This window comes from Chiloscyllium plagiosum, chromosome 1 (genome assembly GCF_004010195.1).
Source record: "Chiloscyllium plagiosum isolate BGI_BamShark_2017 chromosome 1, ASM401019v2, whole genome shotgun sequence".
NCBI lineage: Eukaryota > Metazoa > Chordata > Chondrichthyes > Orectolobiformes > Hemiscylliidae > Chiloscyllium > Chiloscyllium plagiosum.
Genome location: NC_057710.1, coordinates 59,700,166 through 59,712,074, shown reverse-complemented (window position 1 = coordinate 59,712,074; position 11,909 = coordinate 59,700,166). Strand labels below are relative to the sequence as shown.

Genomic DNA, 11,909 nt, shown 5'->3' with positions numbered 1-11,909 from the left:
GCGAAGAGGGTTACCTCAGATTACAACAGGATCTTGACCAGATGGGCCAATGGGCTGAGAAGTGGCAGATGGAGTTTAATTCAGATAAATGCGAGGTGCTGCATTTTGGGAAAGCAAATCTTTGCAGTACTTATACGCATAATGGTAAGGTCCTAAGGAGTGTTCTGAACAAAGAGACCTTGGAGTGCAGGTTCATAGCTCCTTGAAAGAGGAGTCGCAGGTAGATAGGATAGTGAAGGTGGCATTTGGTATGCTTTCCTTTATTGGTCAGAGTATTGAGTACAGGAGTTGGGAGGTCATGTTGCGGCTGTACAGGACATTGGTTAGGCCACTGTTGGAATATTGCATGCAGTTCTGGTATCCTTCCTATCGGAAGGATGTTTGAAACTTGAAAGGGTGTTGCCAGGGTTGGAGCGTTTGAGCTATTGGGAGAGGCTGAACAGGCTGGGGCTGTTTTCCCTGGAGTGTCGGAGGCTGAGGGGTGACCTTATAGAGGGGCATGGATAGGGTAAATAAGCCAAGTCCTTTCCCTGAGGTCGGGGAGTCCAGACTGGAGGGCATAGGTTTAGGGTGAGAGGGGAAAGATATAAAAGATACCTAAGGGGCAACATTTTCACACAGAGGGTGGTACAAGTATGGAATGAGCTGCCAGAGGAAGTGGTGGAGGCTGGTACAATTGCAATATTTAAAAGACATTTGGATGTGTATACGAATATGAAGGGATATGGGCCGGGAGCTGGCAGGTGGGACTAGATTGGGTTGGGATATCTGGTCGGTGTTGACTGGTTCGAGCGAAGGGTCTGTTTCCATGCTGTACATCTCTATGACTTTATGACTCTAAATTTAAAGTACATAATATATGCCATAGAATCAGCAAGGATGGGGAAGTCGGTGAGAGGGAAAGCAAAATGGTGACAAGAGTTGGAAATTATGAATGGACTGCTACAATTAAGAATTTTTAGATTAGATTACTTACAGTGTGGAAACAGGCCCTTTGGCCCAACAAGTCCACACCAACCCTCCGAAGAGCAACCCACCGAGACCCATTCCCCTATATTTCCCCCTTCACCTAACACTTTAGCAAGGCCAGTTCACCAAACCTGCACATTTTTGGACTGTGGGAGGAAACCTGAGCACCCGGAGGAAACCCACACAGACACAGGTAGAATGTGCAAACTCCACACAGACAGTTGCCTGAGGCGGGAATTGAACCCGTGTCTCTGGTAACTGTGAGGCAGCAGTGCTAACCACTGAGCCACCGTGCCGCCCAAGAAGAGTAAAAAGAAATTGAAATGTTGTGGGGTATTGCTAGTTGAACCCTGGTTGCAGTATTTGTAAGATTGTTACAGGTCACTGGGAAAGATGAAGCACCATTATCAAGTAGAAATTAAATTGGCACTATGTGCAGGTCTGTGATACTCTCAAAGTCTTCATGTCAGATTGAAATGAGGCTGAGAGGTTAATGAAATAGCAAATGAAAAATGGACCTGGGAAAATGTGAGTCGAATGCTTTATTCATTTGAACTTCTGTAATGGTTTCAGAAGAACCATCACCATTGAATGCAGTTTCCTGTTGTCTGTCTGAATGCTTATTGAATGGTACAGGAGAAAATGAGGTCTGCAGATGCTGGAGATCAGAGCTGAAAATGTGTTGCTGGAAAAGCGCAGCAGGTCAGGCAGCATCCAGGGAACAGGAGAATCTACGTTTCGGGCATAAGCCCTTCTTCAGGAAACCGAAGAAGGGCTTATGCCCGAAACATCGATTCTCCTGTTCCCTGGATGCTGCCTGACCTGCTGCGCTTTTCCAGCAACACATTTTCAGCTATTGAATGGTACAGTCAATTAACAAGTTGGGCAGGGTGGTGTGTATATCTGTAAATAGCGTAATGCTTCACACACATTTCATCAAATTGAAATGGAAGATGTTATTTCTGCACTTGCCAAGCTATCACAATTCTTTTATTATCCCATGTGATTGCGTTGAGGATGAAACTAATCCACCTGGTCCTTCTCTATTCACTTTGAGATAGCTGACCATGCTATCCTTCTCCGACACCTCTCCATTGTCATGCAGTGGGTTGGACTGAAGCATCCTAGTTTCATTCTTATCTATCAGGTTGTAATGAAAGAATGACGTGCAATCAATTCGCCTCCTATTCCTGCACTGTTACTCCTGGTGTCATAGAGTCATTGTCATAGAGATGTACAGCACAGAAACAGACCTTTCCTTCCAACTCGTCTATGCTGACCAGATATCCTAAATAAATCTAGTTCCACTTGCCAGTATTTGGCCCATATCCCTCTCAACCCTTCCTATTCATATACCCATCCAGCTTCCTTTCAAATGTTGTAAGTGGACCTGCCTCCACCACTTCCGCATTCTATGCAACTCTTGTATCTTTCTCTGTGACAATAAATACAAAGTAATCATTTAACTTCTCTGCCACTTCTGCTTTCCCCCAATTTAAATTGTCCAGACTGTGACTTAATGGGCCCATGTTTATCTTAAATCGTAGAATCTCTAGAGTGTGGAAGCAGGCCATTCAACCCATTGAGTCCACAGCAACTCTCTAAAGAGCATCCCACCCAGACCCACCCTCCTATCCTCTCCCTGTCACCCTGCATTTCTCATGGCTAATTCACCTAGCTCTCACATCCCTGGATGCTACGGGGCAATTTATTATGGCCAATTCACCTAATCTGCAATCTTTGGACTGTGGGAAGAAACCAGACGACCAGGAGGAAGCCCATGCAGACATGGGGAGAATGTGCAAACTCCACAAAGACTGCCTGAGGGTGAAATCAAATCCACGTCCCTGGTGCTGTGACCACCATGGCAAATGTTTTCTTTTTACATACCTAAAGAAGAATTTACGGTATATTTTCGTGTTTTTTGCTAGATAGCATTTATATTCTGTTCTTCTTTCCTTATCATTTTCTTGGTCCTCCTTTGTGCCCAAAGATTTAGCTGGTACATTGGAGGCTGTAGTGAATAAACAATATTCTGGTTTTAATTTCTTGTCCTTGTTTTCAAATTTGTCCATGGCTCTATCCGTTCTCCTCTCTGCAGCACCAGAATTGTCTTCAACTTCAATTTTCTTGACTTCCCTCCTAAACTTTGCATTTCTCTATCTATTCTTCTTTTTAAAAAAACTAATTTTTTGATCAAGATATTGGTCACTGGTCCTAAAATCTCTTTATTTGGCTTATTATCAATCTTGTTTGATAACACACCTGTGAAGCATTGGAATGCTTTGCTACGTTAAGGCCATTTATTAAAAAAAATGCATATTATTGGTTTCAACTATTGTACTTGGGTTGGCACAGTGTACAACAGCACCAAAGCAGAAACGTAGATGGGCCTTGTAGCCAAAATAGTACAATATCTTAACAGTAATTATCTTAGCAAATTTGTGTCATTGCCAGTGTAGTCTTCAATATATCATAACAATCTTACTACCATAGATGTAAAGTTAGAATCTTAAATTCAATGTAGTGTGTAATTTAGTGTCTAAGTTCAAATGAAGATTTGCAGATGTTGGACATCTGAAAGGAAAAGAAGAATTGCTGGAGAAATTCAGCAGGTCTGGCAGCATCTGTGGGAAGAAAACAGAGTTAATGTTTCAAATCTGGTGACTTCTCTTCAACTCTGGTTTATGCTCTGCAACATCTGTGGGAATAAAGCAGAGTTGAAGAAAAATCTCCAGATTTGAAACATTATCTTTGTTTTCTTCTCACAGATGATACCACATCTGCTAAGATTCTCCAGTAATTTCTGCTTTTATTTAATTTAATGTGTTGGCTATGCAACCTCAAATATCTTTGATTATTAATCAGCATTACTTGCCTTTTTCTAGATTCTAAATGGCCTCTAGGAAATCGGGATCAGATTTTCAGAACTCTGGTAGGTGTATAACCTGCATTATTTTAACAGACTGTAAAGCTACACCCTAATCTCAGTCCATCTGCTGCTTGTTACATACCTCTACTTTCATATTCGATTATTGCTGTCCTTGTATATTGCACTCACCATGAAGTTAATTTTGTTCAAAACACGGCCTATGTTACATCCCACATTAATACTCTTCACCCCTGTCCTTAATAAATTACATTGGTTGCTGATCCCCACCAGCCTCCTGTGCATCTGCCAACTCTTCACAGCATTATTGGTAAGCAATTAATGCAACTAGTTAAGTGCCACAGGGATCAATGCTGGGGTCTCAGATATTTACAATTTATATTAATGACTAGGATGAATGTATGGTAGCTACATTTGCCAATGAATTAAGACACATAGGAAAATAAGTTGTCAAGATGAGGTTTAAAAGTCTACAAAGTGATACAGATTGGTTAAGTAAGTGGACAGAAATTTGGCAGGATAACAATGTGGGTAAATGTGAATTTGTCCACTTTCACGGGAAGAATAGAGAAGCAGTATACTATTGAAATAGAGATTGCACAATTCATGGCACACATGGAATCTGGGTGTCCTGCTACATAAGTCAATAATTAGGAAAACAATAGGATGCAAAGGGAATGGAAAATAGAAGTAGGGAGGTTTTGCTTCAAGTGTATTTGGCCTTTGTGAAATTACATCTAGAGTATGTCTGGTAGCCTTGTTTGAAAAATCAGAGTTCAAGTGAATAGGAGTTGATTTTATTGAAACTTATAGATCCCGAGGACACTTGATTGCATAAATATTGGATGTTTATTCTTCTGGGAGAAACTGGAACTAGGGAACACAATTTAAGAATACGAGGTCTCCTGGGATAAAGCTGTGGTGAAATAGCTTTGTCTAAGAAGGATTTTAGTCTGTGAAATTATCTTCTGCAGAGTGCAATGGAGGGTGGGTCATTCAACCTATTCAAGTCTAGGTGAGTATTTTGATTGACTAGGGAGTCCAGGTTTATGAGGGTAGAAAGAGAATGGAGTAGAGATTATATTCAGAAGAATTAATCAGATGGTGGGGCCTACTCAAAGGACTGCTCTTAAGTCTTCATATGTGCAGCGGAAGCGGTGAGAACGGAAACTGGGGGTGGTCAGGAAGGTAAGTTCTCCATTTAAAAACTTATCTTGTGGGAGAAGCGGTTCATTGAGGTTTGAGAAGATGAGTGAATTGATATATTTGGGCATCAGCTGATCCCGAGACACTAAACAGGTAGTGTCTCCCAACCGCCCTCCTCCTCTAACCTAAAAAAAGACTCTGTGGTCTGTTGATAAGGTAAAGCTTTTCTATTTCTTCTGTATCGTGTGATTGGTTTAAAAAATTACTTTTTAAAAATTTATCTATTAATTGGTTATTTGAAAAAGACCATAGCAGAGAAGTGTTAGAAATTATTTAACTCATAAATTTATATAAAGTATTGCAGTAATTAACTAAGTAGAAATGGCTGGGTAGGTGATGTGCTGTATGATGTGGGAGCTGGCCGATCCCATTGTGGATGGCAGTGACCACACTTACACAAGTGTTGGTTACTGAGAAACTCCGGCTTAGAGTTGATGATCTGGAATCTAACCTTCAAACACTGTGGCACAGCTGGGAGGGGGAGAGTTACCTGAATGCTTGGTTTCAGGAGGCAATCATACCTGGTAGATTAAGTGATTCAAATTCAGTTTGTGACAACAGGGTGTGATTGCAAGTGAGGAAGGTAGGTGGATCCTGAGTTCAGAAGTGGTGGAGCCTCAACTTTTGACCTTATCCAATATGTATGAGATGCTTGTTCCCTGTGTAGATGAGGAAAAGGGTTCCAGGGAGGATGAACCAGCTGAACACGGCACCATGGTGCAGAAGGCCATTCAAGAGAGGGAAGCAAAAAGACAAGTGGTAGTTACAGGGGATTCTATAATTAACGGAATAGATAGTATCTTTTGCAACCAGATCAGGAGTCCTGCGTGGTGTGTTGCTTGCCTGGTGCCAGGGTGAAGGGCATCTCTAACTGACTTGAAAGAATGTTGGAGGGGGAGGATCCAGTTGTTATGGTCCACCATGGGACTAACAACATAGGCAAGCTGGGAAGGAGGACCTATTTGGATATTATCAAGTTCCAGGAATGAAATTAAGAAACAGATCCTTGAGGGTCATAATCTCTGGATTACTGCCCGAGCCAAGTGTTAATTGGCATAGGGATAAGAAAATTAGGGAAGTAAACACGTGACTATGGGAGTGGTGTGGGAAAGAGGGTATCCATTTCATGGGGCATTGGCATCAATTTTGGAACCGGGGGGGATCTGTACCGATGGGATAGTCTCCACTTGAATCGATTTGGAACCAAAGAGTGGAGATAAATGAGTGTATTCTGGCTGGCAATCAGTGACTAGTGATGTGCCTCAGGGATCGGTGTTGGGACTGCAATTATTTACAATTTAGATAAATGATTTGGAGTTGGGAACCACGTATAAGGTGTCAAAGTTTGCAGATGACACTAAGATGAGTGGTAGAGCAAAGTGTGCAGAGGACTGTGAAACTTTGCAAAGGAACATAAATACTTTAAGTGAGTGGGCAAAGGTCTGGCAGATGGAATACAATGTTAATAAATGTGAGGTCATCCATTTTGGTAGGAGTAACAGTAAAAAGGATTATTACTTGAACGGTAAAAGTTGCAGCATGCTGCTATGCAGAAGGACCTGGGTGTCCTTATGCATGAATTACAGAAGTTTGGTCTGTAATTAGGAAGGCAAATGGAATTTTATTCTTCATTGCTAAAGGGATTGAGTGTAAAAACAGAGAGGTTACGTTCCACTGAACAAGGAGCTGGTGAGGTCACACCTGGAGTAATGTGTGCAGTTTTGGTCTCCTTACTTGAGAAAGGATGGACGAGCATTGGAGGGGGCAAAGAGGTTGATTCCGGAGTTGATGGTGTTGGCTTATGAGGGGAGATTGAGTAGACTGGGATTATATTCATTGGAATTCGGAAGACTAAAGAGGGGTCTTATAGAAAGATAGAAAATTATGAAGGGAAGATGGAAGTAGAAAGGATGTTTCCATTGGCAGGTGAAGCTAGGACAAGAGAGCACAGCCTCAAGATTAGGGTGAGCAGATTTAGAAGTGAATTGAGAAGGAGCTTTTTCACCCAGAGGGTTGTTAATCATGTAGTTCCTTGCCCAGCGAAGTCGTTGACACTACTTCAGTAAATGTTTTTAAAGCTAAGGTAGACATTTTTTTGAACAATAAAGGAGTTAACCAATACGGTGAGAGCTCAGCTAAGTGGATCTGAGTCCGAGAAAAAATCAGCAATGATCATCATGAATGGCGGAGCAGGCTTGAAGGGCCGGACGACCTACTCCTGCTCCTAATTTTTACGTTCTTATGTCTTATAATCCTATTTGTCTGTGCATCATTAAAATATCTTGGATTTATTTTCTCTAAAAGCTTTTCATACATAGAAATCCAAATACAATTTCAGCAAAATCAGAAAATTCTGAGCAGAACATGACTACAGCCACTGTGAATTGGCTTTAATGAGATTGAAGAGTTGAGATTGTTATTTGTAGAATGCAAGCTTTTCTTACCTGTATGGCTATAACGTGATTCCAGCCCCATTAGTTTAAATGCATGGCTACTGTATGATTTTCTTATAACGTAAAATTGCACAAGAATGGAACTATCATATTATATCAGAACTGACTGTACTTTATAATGTCATAGAGTCATACAACACAGAAACAGACCCTTTGATCCAACCAGTCCATACCAAATATAATCCTAAACTAAACTTGTCCTGCCTGTCTACTCTTGGCCCATATCCTTTCAAACTTTTCCTTTTCATGTACTTATCCAAATGTCTTTTAAATGTTGTAATTGTGTCCACATCCACCACCTCCTCAGGAAGTTCTTTCCACATGCAAACCATCTACTGTGTTAAAAAAAAAATGCCCCTCATGCCTCTTCTAAATCTTAGCAGAGAAGATTTGTAGCTCAGGTTGAAGTTCGGGATGTAGGTTTGCTCGTTGAGTTGATCGGTTCACTTTCAGATGTTTCGTCACCATACGAGGTAACATCATCAATGAGCCTCCGGATGAAGCACTGGTGGTATAGCCCATTTTTTATTTGTGTTTAGGTTTCCTTGGGTTGGTGACGTCATTTCTGGTAGTGATGTCGTTTCCTGTTCTTTATCTCGGGAGGTGGTAAATGGGATCCAAGTCAATGTGTTTGTTGATAACAAACTGTACTGTATCATAGTATTATATCATAGAGTCCCTACAGTATGGATGCAGGTTATTCAGTCCATCGAGTCCACACTGACCTTCTAAAGAGCATCCACCCAGACTCACCTCACTACCCTATCCCTGTAACCCTACATTTCCCATGGCTAATCTACTTAGCCTGCACATCCCTGGATACAATGGCCAGTCCACCTAACCTGCATATCTTTAGACTGTGGGGGGGAAACCAGTGCACTTGGAGGAAACCCACACTATAATGAAATTGAAGGGCGTGTACTGTATCTTTAAGAGTGAGTGAAAGCTGGCAAGCACCTGTCGTGCCACAGAGTGTGCTGGAAAATTGAAAGATATAACATTTTGCCTGTAACCCAGATATTAATTATAGAATCATAGAGTAAAAGAGATGTACAGCATGGAAACAGACCCTTCAGTCCAACCCGTCCACGCCGACCAGATATCCCAACCCAATCTAGTCCCACCTGCCAGCACCCGGCCCATATCCCTCCCAACCCTTCCTATTCATATACCAGTCCAAATGCCTCTTAAATGTTGCAATTGTACCAGCCTCCACCACATCCTCTGGCAGCTCATTCCATACACGTACCACCCTCTGCATGAAAAAGTTGCCCCTTAGGTCTCTTTACCCTTTCAAGTTTCACATTAAATTTCCGATAGGAAGGAGACCAGAATTGCACGCAGTATTCCAACTGTGGCCTAACCAATGTCCTGTATAGCCGCAACATGACCTCCCAACTCCTGTACTCAATACTCTGACCAATAAAGGAAAGCATACCAAACGCCTTCTTCACTATCCTATCTACCTGCGACTCCACTTTAAAGGAGCTACGAACCTGCACTCCAAGGCCTCTTTGTTCAGCAACACTCCCTAGGACCTTACCATTAAGTGTATAAGTTGCTTTCACAGCTGTTCAAATTTAACCCATCAGTTTAAACTATGCCCCAAGATACTAAAACCCAATCAAATTTGAATTTTACTGTTTTGTCAACATCGAACCAATGAGATAATCCGATGTTTGGGGCATAAAAAGCAGGCATTTTGGACAGCCAGAAAATGCACCACTTGCCATTGCCATAGACTGCTGAAAACACACAATATCAAAGGTACCTTTCTCATATGAAAAATCTGTGCAGCAGAACACCGAAGATGACGCAGGGAGATCTCTAAACAGAAGAAGATCGACACCGGAGATGACAGCCGCTGTCTGGTTTTGAAAAATTGGGTTACTGTAAATTTAATAGGGGATTTATTGGATCAGTATATTGTTATTGAGTGGAGTTAGATAACAAACCTTTTAGAAAAAGGAGGCTAGGAGTTGTAAATAGTTGTTGGTTAATGTTCACCTGACAGTTAAAGAATAAAATTGATATTTTTTTGTTAAGAAGTGGAATTTGGGTAGTTCTCTGTCACTAATACTTTAACAGATTATGAGGTGAGGTGAGCTTTTCTGTGTGTTTGGTTTAATTTAGCAGAAGGGTTTACTGCCATAGCATAAAGTCATAGAGATATACAGCACAGAAACAGACCGTTTGGTCCACGCCAACCAGATGTCCCAACCTAACCTCATCCCACCTGCCAGCACCCGGCCCATATCCCTCCAAACCCTTCTTATTCATATACCCATTCAGATGTCTTTTAAATGTTGCAATCATACTAGTCTCCACCACTTCCTCTGGGCAGCTCATTCCATACACGTACCACCCTCTGTGTGAATAAGTTGCCCCTTAGGTCTCTTTTATGTCCTTCCCCTCTCACCCTAAACTTACGCCCTCCAGTTCTGGACTCCCCTACCCCAGAGAATAGACTTCATGCCCCTCATGATTTTATAAACCTCTCTAATGTCACCCCTCAGCCTCCGCTCCAGGGAAAACAGCCCCAGCCTATTCAACCTCTCCCTATAGCTCAAATCCTCCAACCCTGGCAACATCCTTGTAAATCTTTTCTGAACCCTTTCAAGTTTCACAACATCTTTCCGATAGGAAGGAGACCAGAATTGCACACAGTATTCCAAAAGTGGCCTAACATGTCCTGTACAGCCGCAACATGACCTCCCAACTCCTGTACTCAGTACTCTGACCAAAGAAGGAAAGCATATCAAATGCCGCCATCACTATCCTACCTACCTGCGAATCCACTTTCAAGGAGCTACGAACGTGCACTCCAAAGTCTCTTTGTTCACAATACTCCCTGGGACATTATAAATCCTGCTAAGATTCACTATCCCAAAATGCAGCACCTCGCATTTCTCTAAATTAAACTCCATCTGCCACTTCTCAGCCCATCTGATCAAGATCCTGTTGTAATCTGAGGTAACCTTTTTCGCTGTCCACTACACCTTCAATTTTGGTGTTCATCTGCAAACTAACTAACTGTACCTCTTATGCTCACATCCAAATCATTTATATAAATGATGAAAAGTAGTGGACCCAGCACCGATCCTTGTGGCACTCCACTGGTCACAGGCCTCCAGTCTGAAAAACAACCCTCCACCACCACCCTCTATCTTCTCCCTTTGACCCAGTTCTGTATCCAAATGGCTCATCTTCCTGTATTCCATGAGACCTAACCTTGCTAACCAGTCTCCCATGGGGAACCTTGTCGAATGCCTTACAGTTTGTGGGCTCAGGTCTATAATTTGGACAGATGTACATAGATCCAGTCTGAGATTTGGACAGATTTGTGGGGTTCAAAAGGTCCCAGCAGATTTAAACACTTGCCGCTTAGTGTCCTAGTCCTTTAAATAAAATGTTGGCAAGACAATTTGTTTAATTTTGGTTACTTGTGGTTGGTTAAATTTATAAGTGAGAGAAACAGCTCTTAAAATTGCTGAAGAGTTTCTGGGGTTTGAAGATTATTCCTAAATTTGTTAACAAAGTTTAGAAAGAAAAGTCTACACTTATAGAATTAGCAAAGAGGTCAGAATTAGATTCAATCAAGGATATTCTAGGAGGGATACAGTTGGTCAAACCATGTAGTTTTAAACAAAACCAAATTTATTTACACGATTACCGACTGAATCACGAACAAAATACTGAATAACAAACTATTCGAAAACTCACTCGATCATCCCAACTTAATGATGCTGTTCTGGATACTTGCAACAATCCCCATAAACACCCTCTGGCACAAAAGGTTAAATCAAACACAGGGTGTTCCAGGATAAGTGTCAGAGAGAGAGGGAGGTTCAGCAAGGCCCTGGTCCTTTTACTGCCTGACTGCTTTCGGTGAATAGCCAGACTGCCAAAAACCAGAGAAAAACTGAGCTGGGAGAACTGGCCACTCTCCTTTCACTGTACAAGTCTTTTTTTAAAAACTTGAAATCCTTCAGCCTGACGTAATATCTGTTGGCTATAATCAAACTGACCCAAAAACTTATCCAGACTTTTCGGAACCTGTGTTTTTACAACCTGAGGAAAAAAAACAAGGACAACATAACCTTGTTAAAGGAACAACATCAACACAGAGCATTTTTAGAGATTTCTTTGAGAGCTTTTCATCTTAGATGGGCAGTTAACTCTTAGGAATTTTCAAAATACCCTCCTTTATCAACCCCATGACTCCTGCCATCCCATAGGTTCGAGGTGTCAATAGAACTAAATTTAAATTCAATTGGTTTTTGGTATCCTGGGCATATTTTAAATTAATTCAAATCCTGTTACCTTAACTTCAAAAAAAAAACCCAACCCAAGCAAATGTTAATAACCCTACTGGCAATTGTTACATACCT

The 11,909-nt window shown here is 41.6% G+C and overlaps 1 protein-coding gene across 4 annotated transcripts in view; it reads left to right on the top strand.

Moving 5' to 3' along the window:
* Positions 1-11,909, top strand: part of ubap1 (ubiquitin associated protein 1) — a 75,497-nt gene that overhangs the window by 21,499 nt on the left and 42,089 nt on the right. For all 4 annotated transcript variants that reach the window (XM_043687529.1, XM_043687521.1, XM_043687518.1 and 1 more), the window contains one exon: positions 3,858-3,904. In XM_043687529.1, the coding sequence (XP_043543464.1) occupies positions 3,865-3,904 (40 nt within the window). In that variant the 5' untranslated portion in view covers positions 3,858-3,864. The remainder of the gene's footprint in view (positions 1-3,857; positions 3,905-11,909) is intronic.